General features: G+C 43.2%; 2 protein-coding genes across 2 annotated transcripts; one reads left to right on the top strand and one right to left on the bottom strand.

The window, feature by feature from the left end:
• The first annotated feature begins 8,220 nt into the window (after positions 1-8,220).
• LOC117027695 (olfactory receptor 2A12) lies at positions 8,221-9,168 on the top strand. Its single transcript, XM_033115720.1, has one exon. The coding sequence runs from the start codon at positions 8,221-8,223 to the stop codon at positions 9,166-9,168; it is 948 nt and encodes a 315-aa protein (XP_032971611.1).
• A 5,981-nt stretch (positions 9,169-15,149) lies between these two features.
• LOC117027057 (olfactory receptor 2A12) lies at positions 15,150-16,097 on the bottom strand. The gene has a single exon (XM_033114485.1). It carries the CDS (start codon positions 16,095-16,097, stop codon positions 15,150-15,152), a length of 948 nt encoding a protein of 315 aa, XP_032970376.1.
• Between the last annotated feature and the right edge of the window lie 642 nt (positions 16,098-16,739).

Genomic DNA, 16,739 nt, shown 5'->3' with positions numbered 1-16,739 from the left:
AATCCCACTTTGAATTACGATGAAACAACTAGACAGTAGAACAACAAAGAAACAGAATACTTGAACAATATAAACCAATTACCCCAAGAAAGTTATACCCAAGTTATAGAATATTTCACCTAGAATAGCAGAATACACATTCTTCTGAAGCGCACATGAAACATTTTCCTGAATAGGCCATATGTTAACTATAAACAATGCCTAATCCTTGAGAATGTTCCATGTACACTAGAAAAGAATGTATAGTCTGGTGTTCTGGGATGAAAGGTTCTGTAAATGTCAATTAAATTATATCCATTTGGTCTAATGTGTAATTTAAGGCTGATATTTCCTTATTGATTTTCTTTTTGGATGATCTATCCATAGCTGTCAATGGTATATTTAGGTCCCCTACTATAACTGTGTTTTTGTCAGTTTCTCCCTTTAGTTCTGTTAGTAGTTGCTATATATATTTTGGTTCTCCTTGACTGGGGAGCACCCCAATCAATATATATCAAATATATATTGGTAAATATTATGTCTTCTTGTTGTATTGTCCCCTTGATCATTATGAAATGTCAATCTTTGTCTCTTGTTCCTTTTTTATCTTGAAGTCTATTTCATTAGATATAAGTGTGAATACACCTGATTTTCTCTGAATGCCATTTACTTAAAGTATCATTTTCCACCCTTTCTTGAGTCTGTATTTGTCCTTGAGCTGAGATATATCTCTTGAAGGCAGCACATGGTTAGGTTTGGTTTTTGATCCAATGTGCTACTCTGTAGCTTTTTATTGGTGAGTTCAGTCCATTTACATTTAGGGTGATTATTGATACATGAGGATTCTCTATAGCCATTTTATCTTTTGTTTTCTGGTAGCTCTGTGTCTCCATTGTTTCTTTGTTTTTATGTTTCTGTCTGTTATTTTACTTTGGTGGTATTCTGTGATTTTTTTCCTTCTGTTTCCTCTTTTTTATGTTATATGTCTCAGAACAAGGCAATATACACTTAAATATAACATAAGGTACAAAGAAGATAAAAACATAAAAAAGAAAAAGAGAAGAAGAGAATTTGTTACTGCAACTCGGAAATTACTCACAGCATAAATAGAGATAATTTGTGACAACAAAAACATAAAAGGAGAGTGGTTAAAGGTCTGAATTTGCAAAGAGGAATGGAAATAAGATGCATGGTGAAGAAAAAGGACTACTGTATATGTGAAACTTTCTTTTACATAAACTTAATGGTAATCACTCAAAAAAAAAAAAAATCCAGAACTGAGACACATAACATAAAGAAAAGAGGAAAACAGAGGGAGAAATAATCAAGAAAACAAAGAATATTGAAATTTTTTTAAAAAACACTATTCAATAAGTTTAAAGGATTGAAATTATACAAAGTGTTTCATCTGATGACAATGGAATTAAATTGGAAATCAAGAAAAGAATAAAATTTAGGAAATCCTAAATACATAAAAATTAAATGACATACTTCCAAATAACCAATGAGTCAAAGAAGATATCACAAGGAAAATTAGAAAATACTTTGAGATTAAGGAATATTAAAACGACAAAATTGATGGGATGCAGCAAAAGCAATGCTTAGAGGAGATTTATATTTGTAAATACCTATCTTTAAAAGAGAAGAGAGGAGTTATATAAAAAATGGTGGAATAGAAGTTTTCTACCATCTTCCTCTGAAAACAACAGCAATTTTGACAATCACCTATTGACAAGAGAACTTTTATGAAATCCAGGAACCTGGTGGAGAAGTTCCAGCACATTGCTGAAGCAAAAAAATCCACAACTGGAAGCATTGAAGGGGGTAAAAAGAACAATCTGACTTTACCCATATCACTACTCCCCCAGTGCCAAGGGAGCTCTTCTCAGCTCCCAAATTCTTTCATGGGGGAAAGTGAGAGCATATAATGGACCTTGAGGGCATTATGTTAAGTGAAATACGTAAGATAAAGAAAGACAAATAGTGTATGATCTCCTTTATATGTGAAAACTAAAAAAGCTGAACTCATAGAAACAGAGAGCAGAATGATGGTTGCCTGGTGTTGGGGTTTGGGAGAAATGGGGAGATGTTAGTCAAAGGGCACAAACTTCCAATTACAAGATGAATAAGTCTGGGAATGTAATGTGCAGCATGATAATGCAATGACTATAGTTAACAACACTGTATTGTCTGCTCCGTTTGGTAAATGTATAGTCATTATCCAGAACTCAATGCAAGTGTTCTCCTGTGAAATTGTCATGTTCCCCCCCGCCAAACAGAGCTAATCAGTCCTCCTATCTCTCTGTACCTTAGATGTCTCCCATGTTTTAACTATTTCTCCTTAGTACACCATGAGCCTTTGGAGGGCACAGACCATGTGTCATTTATCCCTGCATATAATGTGATAGAATGGTATCAGTAAATGTTTCTCAAGTTGAATTGAACATACTAATAAGAGAGGAAATGATAAAAAATTGATGAAAACTTTTGGAACACCATACTAATATCTATAACATGTTTCACTAATCTCTCTGTCCAGTGCTCATGGCAGATGTTACTCACTGAGCCTTGGTGTGGCTCTGAATCTGTCACAATCTAATGTTCTAGGCAGAGTTTGAAAACAAGTTGACTCTATTTGCTGTCTCTGAGTGGTACTAATGACTCCAGTGATGGTGATTTCAAATCAAAGAAGGCTACTTCAGACATCGCTCATCATATTATCCAAGGAGTTATCTCCTCCATTTATCATGCTGCCCATAATTATGAAGAAGCTGCTGTATGCCCTGCCCCATCCAAGAAACAGAGGAGGAGCCTGAGTGGTTTGGTCCCTGATCACCCTGAAGTCTACTTACAAAAATATGTATGTATACATTTGTAAGATGAGCAGAACAGAGCAACCATCTGACATACACTAGGGAGTCAGGTTGAGCATAAATCACACGTATATTTAACATGTAAACGTATGTAAATGTATTGCATACCTGATCATATTTAATCCCCACAACTAGCCTATCCTGTTATTGCCCCATTTTACTGATGAGGAAATTTAGATACAGGGAGGCTCGTGTCTCGTCCAGTACTACACCATAAGGATGTGGCAGAACCAGGATTTGATCTCAGATCTTACTGCTCAGGGTTTTGTTCCCACGTGGAATGTTTATCAGCTGCTTCATCCTGAGTTAGGTTCCATGCAGGATCTTACAGTTGTTTGGGGCATATTCCGTTCCCTGCAGGAAGTCACAGACTTTGAGGACCGCAAGATATCAGGACGCAATTCAGACCAGGATCCAGCAAGGCATGATGGAGATGGTGAAGTAGGGCACTCTGGCTGAGATCAGATTGGAGTCCTTCCCTGATTACCCACCTGGAAACCCCTATTCATTCTTTATGGCCCCTGGAAACCTTCCCTGGCACGCCTGCCCAGCCCTTGCCCCTGCACTTCTCAGTCCATGCACTTACTCTAATTGATGTTTACACATTGGTCCCCTTGGACTGTGAGGCACAGTGAGGCGAGGCCGGTGGGGAGTGGGCAGGGGTTGGGTCGGGAGAGTCAGGGGCCCTGGGTGTATAGGCCTTGAGTGCCAAACTGGGAAGGTAAAACGTGTGCTTAGGGCTTGGGAGGGCTGCTGGGGGCCTGGGAAATCCCATGGCACACAGACTTAGTAAGAAGTTGCCTGATTTGTCTTCCCTGAGGATCAGGACCAAATATTAAAGGAGAACCTAGCAGTCTCCTGGCTCATCCCTCACAGAGCCCAGTACCAGGTAAGGAGAGGACTGGCAGTGGCAGGGGCCTGAGCCGTGCAGTCCTACCCATCGGCATCCCCTGCCTGATGCTCCCTACCTGATCCCACCTCTGTCTGACTGGGTGCCTCCGCCTCCTTTCCATACACATCAGACCTTCCAGGCCTAGGCATCTATCTCCTCTGCTCCCTGACCTCTGTCCTCCTTTGTTCATTGATTTCTCTCTCTACTGTGATCTGTCTCTTTGTCTTTCTTGATCCCTCTTTATTTGTCTCTCGGGTGTGCTCCTTGGTTGAGGGGAGAGAAAAGTGGAAGGAAATGAAAGCTGTCGCTATGAAACTGAGGCAATTGCCTCTCCTCTGCAGCCCACTGAGGATACAGAACAAGACTGGTAGAAGCAGTAAAGGTAGAGATGACAAGTTATAAGTCGGGGAAAGAGGTTGTTTGAAGGTTCAGGGCAGTCACTGAGCTGGAGGAAGACACCGGAACTGGGAAGAGCTCTGATGCTCTCCCTGGGGAAGGGAGGGAGATAACTGCCTCCAGACAGGATACAGATATCCTGGCATTCCTCCCTGCACAGCCTAAGACCATGCCCTGGGATAGCTGGAAAGGGGGCTCACAGTGGGCTTGGAACCCACATTTATCTATTCTTAGCCTTTCTATCACTCTCTTTTCCTCAATTCTGAGCCATCTTCTGGTCACAAAGTAGCAGGGACTGGAAGTGGAATGCCTACTGAGAGGCTACTGTAATAGTCCAGGCATCAGGTCCAGGTGAAGCTGGAAGAAGGAGAGCACAGGGGGATGGCAAAGTCCTCAACTCTTCCAGACAGAGTGGACCAGAGACCCTCCTGCCCCACCAGCATAACTGGTCACAATGCATTCTTGACTTTTTGCTTGATCCTCTCATGGGATCAGCAAGTTCACTAGCTTACAGGCCTATCTGTGGACTGCCCTCACTAATGTAAGCTAGTTATATTATGCTGGTGTAACTCCCAACTGTACTTCTTGGGACCAGCCAGAATAAATCTCATCTGTCTTCCACATAAGGGCCTTCTCTAGAGACTTGGCCCTCAGCTTCCCGAATGCCCCTCACTTTTCATTCTGCGTGGAAAACATCCCCATTTGTTTCTACTCTTCCCCACATGATGTAGTTTTCAGACCCTTTCTTCATAACCTGTTTCAACTTGCCCACACTCCCTTTAACATGTGGCCCCAGAGTGAGAAAGATGCCCCACGTGTAGTGTGGCTACTGCAGACACAGTTTCATACCACCTCCCACGATCGGCCAGCATCTTTTCTCAATGATGTCTCCTCACATTACCTTTCTAGAGGTGTCCTTACACTGATCCACTTTCAGTCCTCTGCTATTGCCCAGTGAACGGCTGTCACATCACATCTGAGCTTTGGTGTAGTTGGCTTTTCAAGCCCAAGGGAAGGACAGGGGATTTTACATTTGTGCTGTGTCATTTCTTTTTCTTGACATCAGCTTCTTTTTCCATCCAGTTGATACCTGAAATTAGATTTTCCACTACTGGAAAATCACTTCCCTCACCGTCTACAAACTGGGTTGTCAAGGAACAACCCATGAGGCTGGGTGGTCCATGGAATGTGATCTTGAATTTTCTAGTGGTCATAGTTAGATAATCTGTAGACATCTCATTCTTACCTCCTCCCCTTCCATTTCTACTCTGGCTGAAGCTGCCTCCCGTGACTTGTGCTCTTCGTCCTGTTGCTGTCCTCTTCCTCAGAGACCTTGCAGTGTCACTTCTCACTCCCTCTCCTATGGCTCTCCCCAACCCCCAGTGTATATGCATTCTGAACTCTCTTCTATCTCAAGAACAAAACAAAACACTCCCTCCACTTTATGTCCCAATCTCAAGCATCTCCTCCCCTCACTCCTTCTCTTTACAACCAGTTCGTTCCTCACATCCCACTGATACTTGAGTTCTGCCTTCATCACTCCACAGAAATTTCTCACATCCAAGCCTCTAATAACTCTCACATTATTACATTTTTGGACAGTTTTTACTCCTCTGCCCTCTCTGTAGCATCTGACACCATATGCATTCCTCCCTCCTGGAGACGCCAGCTGCCTGACTTTGGGACATCAAGCTCTCCTGACTCTCTGATGTTCTTTCTCAAGCCCCATCTCTTCTGCTGATCTCACCAAAGTCATGCTCCTGGGAGACATCTTTGGACTCTCTGTTCGCTCTCTCTCTCTCTTTCTCTCTCAGAGCTCTCCCTCAGAGTTCTCATCCATTATGTGCCTTAATTTCCCTCTAAATTGTGATCTTCCACTTAGATGTCTTTCCTGAACTGAGGCTATCTGTCTAACACTCTGACGGTCAGATCCTCAAAGATACCCTATGTTTCAAACTCTGCATGTCTGTGACAGAATTAACCGTTACCTCCCTGCCTCACCCCATCTCTCCTTCCTCCACGACCATCTAGGTTCTGTCTTGTAATGGTACTACTGTCAACTTCGGTTCCCAAGCCTGAAACTTCAAGCTTATCCATGTCTCTTCCCTCTTTTTCAATTCTTGCACCTCTCAGTTACCAGATCCTGTTGATTCAATTTCTTTAATTTTTCTTCTCTGTTGTCTGGAACACTACCCTTCTGAATTTTCTCCATACACCTCAAATCTTCCTTAGTGCCTTCTCCTAATTTCCACCCAAGTAGAAATGTTTCTAAAACCTAAGCCTGAATGAACTACTTCTCTGCTTAAAACTTATCTGTGACTTGCCATGGCCCTAATGATCAAGTCCATGCTCTTTAGCAAGGTATACAGTAATCTTTTTCTTCCTACCCTTTGCCGTCAGATTTTATGGTTCCAAGAAGCTTTCCCTTGGTTATGGTTCTTTGCACCGGCTATGCCATCTGCTTGCAAAACTCATCCTTGGGTTCTTTTCTTGGCAAATTCCTACTCATCCTTTAAGATTCACATCACGTGTCCTCTTCTTGGAGAATTCTATCTCCTAAACACAAGCTCAGGTGCTCCTTTAATGAGCTCTCATGACACCCTGTATTTGTTCCTGTCACAGCATTTATCAATTGACTGCCATTCCTTGTTTGCCTGTCTCCTCCATGTAGGCTCTTTGAGGGCAGAGATTTTTACTTCTGCAACCCTAGTGCTTCGCACAGAGCTATGACTGCCAGCACGTATTTCCATCATAATGTTAAACACATTGGAATGTAGTTTGTGTCTTTACTTCTATATTTCCTCAGCTTGACTGTAAACTCCTTGAGGATTAGCGCATATAGTTTGTTTGTCCTCGTCTCTCCAGCTCTTAGTACAGCACCTGATAGGCAGTAGGTGCTCAGTCAGTGTTTGTTGACCATTTGATAAATGACACCATGAGGAAGAGGATTTTATAGGAACTAGTGAGCTCCAGCTCTGTGCTAATCACAGTGCTAGGTCCTTCACACATATTACATATACATGTCACAGGATCTCTCCCTGGTAGCTATTATGTCCATTTTGCAGAGAAAGAAATTGAGGGTCAAAGAGATTGCATTGCTTGAACAGGACCAGAGTAGAAGTACTAAGATTTTAACACAAGTCTTCTAATTCCAAACCCCACATTCTTCCACTGGATTACACCACCTTCAATGGTACACAGAATCAGCCCTGACTGTGAAGAAAGAAACTAAGCCAAGCACAGTCTTTAACTGGGGCTTCCTGCCAATCATAAATCTCAACTCCAGGAGAGAAAGATACTCCACGGGATATATTACCATTGGAAGGAGTATTCCCATCAGGCTGTAGGGATTTAGAGATGCCAAAGCTGCCAGTTAGGGAAAAGCTCAGCTATTATTCTGCCTCAATTATAGTTTTAGGGTCAAGCAGGAAAACCCTTGCCTTCAGTTGTGGGTGAGGCCAGGAAAGGGCAGAGTGGTGAGCATCTCCACCTAAAATAAAATCAGGTATGAGGAGGCTTCCTGAGGCCCCAAAGATTCTAGAAACACAGACCTGGGTAAAATTTTCTAAAAACTTTTAAGTTGCTTGAGTTATACATCTTCCCCACATATCTGACTCACCCTGTCTATGTAACCATAGTGGTCAGAAGTTTAAAGCACTAAAGGAAAGTGCTCTCAGTGCTTGTCTTCAGAGAAGAGAGAGAGAGAAGAGCTTCACATCTTCATCATTCCACTCTTCAGCCAGGACCGGAGGAGAGCCCCCACGCAATGCGCGGTGTGTTGGTAGCTCCTGAAGGACAGGAAAGCAGATGGTCTTGTGGAGGCTGATAGACGAAAGGAAAGGAAACCCTGGAGGTCTTGAGAAAGATTTGGGGCTGAGAAACAGAAAATCCGTGAAGGTTGCCCTCCCGTCCTCCAGTTAGCCTCATGCCAAGTAGACCTCAGTCTCTGACTTGATATTACTTTCAACTAGGATCCAAATAACCACTGGCCTTGCCAGAAACTGAATAACCACGTTACCTGAATATTCAGCTAAACTGGGCCACTAGTAGGTCCACTTCTCTTCCTGCAGCTTAAGGAGAATGTGGAACTTGCCCTGGGAGAACCACAGCTCCGTGTCTGAGTTTATCCTTCTGGGTTTCTCCAGGGATTACCAAATTAATACAATCCTCTTCAATATCTTCTTCTTCCTCTACCTTTCTACACTCGTGGGCAATGGGCTCATTGTCACCTTGATCCACCTGGATTCCCGCCTCCACACACCCATGTACTTCTTCATCAGTGTTCTCTCCATGCTGGACATGAGCTATGTCACCACCACTGTGCCCCAGATGTTGGTGCATCTGGTCCGCCAGAAAAAAACCATCTCCTATGTTGGGTGTGTGACCCAGATGTGCATCTTTCTGGTGCTGGGCATCACTGAGGGTTGGCTGTTCTCTGTCATGGCCTATGATAGGTATGTGGCCATCTGCCACCCACTTAGGTACAAGGTTATCATGAGCCCATGGCTGTGTGGGGCCATGGTGGTCTTTTGTGGACTGTGGGGTGTCATCTGTTCCCTAGTCTACATTGTCTTCACGATGCGTCTGCCCTACTGTGGCCCCAATGAGATCAACCACTTCTTCTGTGAGGTCCCTGCTGTTCTGAAACTGGCCTGTGCGGACACATCCCTCAACGACCGAGTAAATTTCATTCTGGGCATCATCCTTCTCTTGGTACCCCTTTCCTTCATCCTGGCCTCTTATATCCGCATCTTTGCCACTATCTTGAGAATCCACTCAACCAAGAGTCGACTTAAGGCCTTCTCCACCTGTGCGTCCCACATCACTGTGGTCACCATGTTCTGTGGCCCTGCCATGTTTATGTACATGAACCCTGGAGCCAACGCCTCCCCAGAGCGGGACAAGAAACTGGCCCTGTTCTACAATGTCATCTCTGCCTTTCTCAACCCTATCATCTACAGCCTCAGAAACAAAGATGTGAAGAGGGCTTTCTTCAAATTAACAGGCTGGGGCAGGGTCCCTGAGTAAGGTCACAATCACAGAAGGCCACAGCCAGACCTAAAACCACAGATTTTGTGGTTTTTTTCATCCCATTGCCTCCCATAACCCAATGGACAGGCAAGAATCACCGACTAATAGTTAGAGGAAATGATGTGTTAAGGTAGGTACCTGGCTGGGACTTGTTGATGGCTCTTGCAGCTGGGTTACCCTGGGTTATCAAGAGACCCAATTGTAGACAGAGGGCCAAGACAGACACTGTGTCTGATTCATCTCTGTTTCCCCAGGGCCCAGCAAAAGGCTTGGCACAAACAAAACATCATTAACATTTTCTGATTGGGTACACGAGGATTTTGTCTATTAAATCAACTCCCAATGGTTGGGACAAGAGACTCACAGGACCCAGATCAGTGGCTTTATCAGTCAGGAGCATGAACAGACCTAAGGAAACATAGTCTCAGGAGAAAGCAAAAGTGACCTTAGCAATAGGGTTCAGGGGTTGGTCATTGTCCATCCAGGGGAGTGTGGGTCCCAGGGTACATGCTGAGCCCTTGCTGTGGTGAAGAGATATTTTAAGGGTTCTCTCAGTACACATGTGAAACATCACCCAAACCATATTACAGTGGGTCAGAGCTCATACTTGTAGGATTGTTGTGAGAAGTTAATGTAGGAAAGTGCTTAAAATAATGCTTGACACATTGCATGCTCTATATAAACACTGCCATTTTTGTTGTTATATCCTACTTCTCTTTCCTAATACCGTAATTGCCAAGCAAACAACTGAGACCATTTCAGCTTAAAGAAAGGGGGCCATTCTGCTCTCTGGAAAGGGATAGCGTACATTAAACATGAAAAGGTTGGCATTTGTTTATATGTCATTCTGGTATGGATTTAGTAAATTTGGGTCTGTCACCAAGAGGCTCATGAATGCTGAGTCAGCAAAACTATAGAAAAATTATGCCATGCCTTTAAGATGCCAAATGAAGAGGCCTTGATTACAGATAACCAGTACTCCTCAAAGATCCTTTCATCGATATTCTCACCTAGTAGAGCTTTTGAAATAAACATGTTCAAATCTGAAGTGAGTAATAATGGTGTTAGCAGAGAGCACGTGACTTAGGAGGACACTGACAGGTATGGCAGGATGTGATGATCATAACGGTGCTGGCTTCTGTTAGTGGTTCCAGAACCTTCTCTCATGGCTGTGGCCCCTTACAGTCCTGAGCACGCTGGAGGAGTTGCTCCACAGAATCTCAGGAATTGTACTGACCACACAGTGTCTGTCTACCAAGAAAAGCTGGCAACACTCCAGTGAAGACTGATTCAGAAAGGGAAGCCTCGTGAGGAGCCTCAACGGACCTCTGCAGAATCTCCTCCAGGTTTTGCCGTCACTCTTTCTCCCACCAAAGAAAAAAAAAGGAGGCAGGAGTTCCTGGCATTCATTTTATCCTTGTCATCAGTCCGACATTTCACAGTCCACAGAACCATCTTAGACTTTCTTGCTCCAAATTTGGCTTTGAATTTGAAAGTCTAAATCACCTAATAGATACAAATAACAAGTTAGCTAAGGAAATGGTTCTATGGTGACATACTGTCAGATTCTTGCTTTGAGCACAAAGGAAATTTTAAGTGATTAGGCCTCTTTCTTGATTAATGTTGGGGCTCTTTAGCATCAGAATGATCGAGCCTTCGTTAACTAGCAGTCCTCAATAGAAGTGGAAGCAATACAGATTCAATCCAGCCAGAGGTCAACGAGTGCTTTCAATTTAATAAGGAATTAATGATGATTGTGGTACTGGTGACAGTTATGATGATTATAACTTATATAAGGAAGAATAATATTTGGCTGCATATTTTGCAGCTGGTTATAATACATTTGCTGAACATCTTTAGAAAGTAGTAAGGAAGGTGGTTTAGGAGAGATGCTGAGGCATTGGGAGAGAGATCTGCTGGAGCCTTATAGAAAGACTGGCAGGATGCACCAAGTCTCCATATCACAAGAGCAAAAGTAAGGATAGTAGAAATAAGAGTTGATCATGAATCCAGATGACATCAAGATAATGCCTGGGGTGCCAAAAAAAAATGTATATACATGACTTGTGTTCATCTTTTGTTATTGGCATATATTGAGTATTACAATTTTAATACAGCTTTTTCCTTTCTTAAAATGTGTACACATTTTTTTGGTATCCTCTGTAGTTGCACAGTGGGAAAAGATGTGAAGACAAAGGTGTTTGATCAGGCCAGGGAACAATATGGTGGGATTAAGGACTAGAGAGAACTAGGGGAGTTGCTGGAAAAGTGTGGGATACAAGAAATTTAGATCTCAGAGTGGGAAATATTTCAGGTGATTATTAAAAAGCCCACCTCAGAGTATCTCCCTTGGGAAAAATTTGGATTTTGGTAAAGAGGTGGAGGGAACATTCAATTAAGAGATTTGAGATATGCCTTAATTTTAAGAAACAGGATTTCAGAGAAAAACTGCCAAGAAGATGAGATGAAGCTCAGTATGAAAAGGAACATATGAAATGGATGGAAACCCAGGGGTTGGACATTTTGGGTGGTAGTGACCAGAGAGGGAACAGACAGAACAGTGTTGAAATCCCAGCTCCTTTATTTACCAACTGTGGGGCTTTGGAAATGGTCCCAACCACTCTAAGCATTAGTTTTCTGAGCCTCAGTTTTTCTCTTCCTTAAAATGGAGATAATGATACTTACTTTGAAAGGTTCAAAAGAGACTGTAGCTCTCTAGGTCTAATAAGGAGACAGAAACTACTCAGTGAGTTAAACATGGGAAGTTTAATGTAAAGAAGTATAAACTATAATAAGAGAGTAACTATAAGATATAAAGAAACTCCATGTGGTACTCAAGACCAAGGGATAGTAGCCAAGTTAGGACAGACCGGGAGGGGTTCAGACTTCATTGGAGAAGGTGTGATCCACGCACTGAATTGCAGAAGAGTTCACTGGTATAGTGCAGCCATAGTTGGTCTGCAGTTGCAAACTATCGGCCACCTTTCAGAGTGCAGGTGAGGGACCCAGCAATTGGCAAACAGTGGTGTGCACGTACAGTTAGATGCTAGAGCCAATGGAACAGCAAGCCTCCACAGTGCGGGGGTTTGCAGATGGAACAACTTCTCATTCTGTGACTCTGAGGACTACAGGTGCTGCATGCATACTGGTGGGGACTTGCTGAAGGAGTCCACCAGGGGATGCATGCAGGCCACTCCAGGGCTTCTGAGGAAGTCAGGCAGGTGGCGGGCTGTGTACGGCTCTGATTCCCACGATGGAAGGGCAGCCAGACTGAGGTTGCAAGGTCATCGTGCATGCTGGGCGGCCTGTTGCCCAGGCTGGAAATTGCAGGAAGTGCACTCTCCTGCAATGTCCCTCCAGTGCCCTGTGAGAAAGCTGAACATCACGCTCACTTTAAAGGAGAAATACATAAGGGAATTCTGTTGTTTATTGCAGAGCATATACTGAAAGCTACATTTGGAACTGAGAGGTAATAAGTGGGTAACTGGTCCAGTCCACTCAGCGTCCATGTGCATCCCTCCCTTACAAAAACAAAACAACTCTATATTTCTACCCAATAGATGCATCTCTCCGTCTTACAAATGAGGGACTTCATAGACTATATTAATTACTCTTAAATATCAGCCATGATCTCACTGAAAATTTTGTTACCTAAAAACATTATAATGTTAACTTCTAATAACAGTATTAAATAATTTTAAATGGTGATAAGAAATAAGAAGAGAATGATTGCATGCAAATAAATATGTGTATATCACAAGCAGAAAGTTCCCCAATTCTCCTTCTCTTTGTCATCTCAACTTCAGTACTGTAATCAGCAATGGCCCCTCCCCATATGCTAAACTGGATTTTTCCCTGGAAACACTACATCCCCTGCAACTTTCTAAAAGGGTGATTCTTTGTTTTCATTCCTGCCTTGTGAGTCCCTGACATTCTCATCCCCAATGACTTTTTCTTCCACCTCCTTTCCAGTCACCTCACATCACACTCACAGTAGAGTTTGTCATCTCTAAAGCCATACCCCTCCCCTAACAAGAGCCCAAGCGTTCCCACTGTACTTAGCGTAAACACTCCTTACAGGGCTCTTTAGGACTACACTTTGCCTCCCTCTCAATACTCTCTCTACCTCTCCTGCTGACTTTGTTATGACCACATGACCCTTCTTCCAGCTCTGTGGACAATGCAAAGTCCTTTCTTGACTTGGGGCCTTTGTGCCTGAGGTCCCCTTGCCTGAAATGTCCTTCTCTTGGTTATTTGCATAGGTGACTCCTTCTCATCCTCAGGCAGCTGAATATTAATCCCTCACAAGTCTTTACCTGTCAGCTGTTGGCAAGTAGGTTTCCTTCCTCCATTTTTCTCTATCACAGAACGCTGTTTATTTCTTCAGAGCTCTGCAACTTTATTTTTCAATAATTAAACTTAATTTCTATTTCGAGCTATCATTGCACTGGTGGGAGAAATAATATTAATCCTCTTGGTGTTTCCCTCTCCGTCTCCATGATGCCAACCTCTGGAGAGCTTACAGAGTGCTGAGGGACACAGTGGTGGTGGGAGTGGGGTGAGGCGTAACCTGGTCTTCTGTATCTGGTACTCACTGAAAGAACTTCACTCCTATGAGGTCATCAGTGCCAACAGATCATTGTGGAATCTTCCTGGGTTGTGGATTATAATTTCATGACTGTAAATCTCTCCACATAGCTCTCTTGGTTTCCATAGAGCCTTATACTGGCTGGATCGTCATGGATGCTCAAGAAATACTGGATGTCTGTGCCAACTCTGAGGCCCTATGCCAGTATTCTTAGAGAGCCCCATATGTCATTCAGACCCTTTAGAAGAATGAGTCACTGCTATGTGTGCCGGCCATATGGTTTACAGATGGGCAACACATATGCAACAACTCTTATTCTTCTATGGTTTCTTCTTTCATCTTATGGTTCACAGAAGAGTCACATTACTGCATTTGAGTTTCATGCACTCCACCTACTGGGGCATAGAATTTTAGAAGCACATAGGTCTTGGGGACTATTAATTTTATGGAGTTCCTTTTATAGATGAGTAAAGTAAGATGCAAGGAAAGGAAATAAATTCCCCAAAGTCACAAAAGTTTGAGACTAGAACCCAGACCACTTAATGTTAGGTTCTGTATCCTTTCACCACACAACGCAGAGTATACCATGTTAGCCCGATGAACCACATTAATTCCATGTACCAAGTAAAGTCCGTGCACTGCATTCCTTCCATATGACGTTGGCTTAATATTCAATATTGTCTACAGATATTTATTATTTACATCTACCACTTGGATCGCCTGCGTCACCTTGGTCCTCTACTGTGTCCATGTACAATGTGAATTCCGTTTACCATGTTACATGTTGGTTACATGTTTTCTATTGGTTCCATAGAGAGCCATTATGGTAGATTATATTATCACCTTCATTATCTGCTATTCGCACTGTCGAGGGATTATACATCTGTACCACCTGCCACATGACTTGCGTTACTTTTCTGTGGGAAAAATATACTTCCTCCACTTTTGCTATTAGGTTTGACCATGTGACTTGCTTTGGCCAATATGATGTGCAAAGAGAGGCGTGTCACTTCTATGCAGAAGCTTTAACAGTTATCATGTATTTTGGCCATTGTTCCCTCTGTCATGAAAATGGTATGTTCCAGACAGGGCCTCCTCCTTAAGTTGGGTCCAAAAATCCAGTGGCAGAAGGCCAGAGTCCACCTACAACTGCCATGGAACATGAGCAACAAATGAACATTTGCTGTTGTAAGCACTGAGATTATGGAGTTGTCACTGCACCACAATGTAGCTGGTTGACCATGATAGCCATGCTGGCTTCACATACAACATTTGTTCCACTGATCAAGTACTATGTTCATTCAAATGCACAATGTTGGTTGCATACATTATAGATGTTGTCTCTTTCCTCAGCATTGAACATTCTACCCTAGTCCTCGTGGCTCCCCGTTCAACAGGCCAACCTCCCCTGCCCCATGACTTTGAGAAAAGCCCCTTTGATGTCCTTGTTCCTCAGGCTGTAGACCACAGGGTTCAGCAGAGCAGTGAAGGCATTGTAAAAGAGTGAGATCTGCTTGTCTTGCTCATGGGAATAGCTGGAGTTGGGCCTCATGTAGATATAAATGGCTGGAGCATAGAAGAATGTGACCACAGTCAGGTGGGAAGCGCAGGTGGAGAAAGCCTTGCAGCGGCCCTCCATGGACTTGATCTTGAGAATGGCCTGGGCAATACGGATGTAGGAGGCCAAAATGAGGGAAGGAGGGACAACAACCATGAACACACTGATAATCAGGTCCACCTTCTCAGTGAGGTGGGTATCCATGCAAGCCAAGCTTCGTACTGAGGGGCCTTCACAGAAGTAGTGGTTGACCACATTGGGCCCACAGTATGGCAGCCTCATGGTGAGGAAAGTATGGATTAGAGAGAGGAAGAAACCACAGGCCCAGGTCCCAGCTGTCAGCCGTGTGCACAGACCCCAGGTGAGGATGACAGTATAATGCAGTGGGTAGCAGATGGCTACGTAGCGGTCATAAGCCATGACTACAAAGAAAGTGCACTCGGTCAGGCCCAGGGCACAAAACACATACATCTGTAGCCCACAGCCAACAAAGGAGATGGTCTGAGAATGTGCAAGAAGATGCACCAACATCTGGGGCATGGTGGTGGTGACGTAGCCCACGTCCAGCAAGGAGAGGACGCAAAGGAAGAAGTACATGGGAGTGTGAAGATGGGTATCCATACAGATCAGGGTGATGATGAGCCCATTGCCCAGGACTGAGCTCAGGTAGAGGAGAAGGAAGGCAACGAAGAAGATTCTGTTGAATGTAGGGTCATTAGAGAAGCCAAGCAGGATAAATTCAGAAACCCAGCTTTGGTTCTGCCCTGGAGGCATCCACATAGTGGCACCTATAAGAGAATCACACTAATTTAAAAATCATCTAAAGTATGGTAGTTTAGCAAGAATATCAATTCTTTAGGCAAACAGGCTAAGATTTTCATTCTGGCCCCACTATCATCGGCTATCTTGAACAAGTTACTTAACTTTTCTAAGCCTCAGTCTCCTCAACTGTAAAATATGGCTAATACTACTCATCTGTCAGGGTTTTTATGAGGAGTAGAGGCAATGTATATGAAGCACCTAACACAATGCCTTAAAACAGTAAACTGCTATATGCAATCTCCCCAGTATTACTCCACACCCCTAAGTGGATAAACTGGTCACTCACATGCCTAGCACAACCGGTTCACACCGCATCAATTCCAGCCCCCAAACCTTTAGGGGTGGAATTTCCATCTTCCTTAAACCATTTGTCTGGATGTGCTACAAGCCTCTCTGCTCACCCTATAAATATTTTTCCTTTGTCAATTGAAAATGTCAGGCTTTGTCAATAGAGGGCGCTAGAGGGGCATTGTGATATAGCAGCAGGAAGTTACTTAAAATATAAAACAGGTAGGTCAATTCGAAAATAAAGGGAAAGATGATAAATGTGAACTTTAGTATATAGATAATTACTTCAAATGCAAATGGACTAGATATTTT

The sequence above is a fragment of the Rhinolophus ferrumequinum genome, chromosome 9 (genome assembly GCF_004115265.2).
Source record: "Rhinolophus ferrumequinum isolate MPI-CBG mRhiFer1 chromosome 9, mRhiFer1_v1.p, whole genome shotgun sequence".
Taxonomy (NCBI): domain Eukaryota; kingdom Metazoa; phylum Chordata; class Mammalia; order Chiroptera; family Rhinolophidae; genus Rhinolophus; species Rhinolophus ferrumequinum.
Note: the sequence above shows the minus strand (reverse complement) of the source record. Positions and strands in the feature narration are given on the sequence as shown.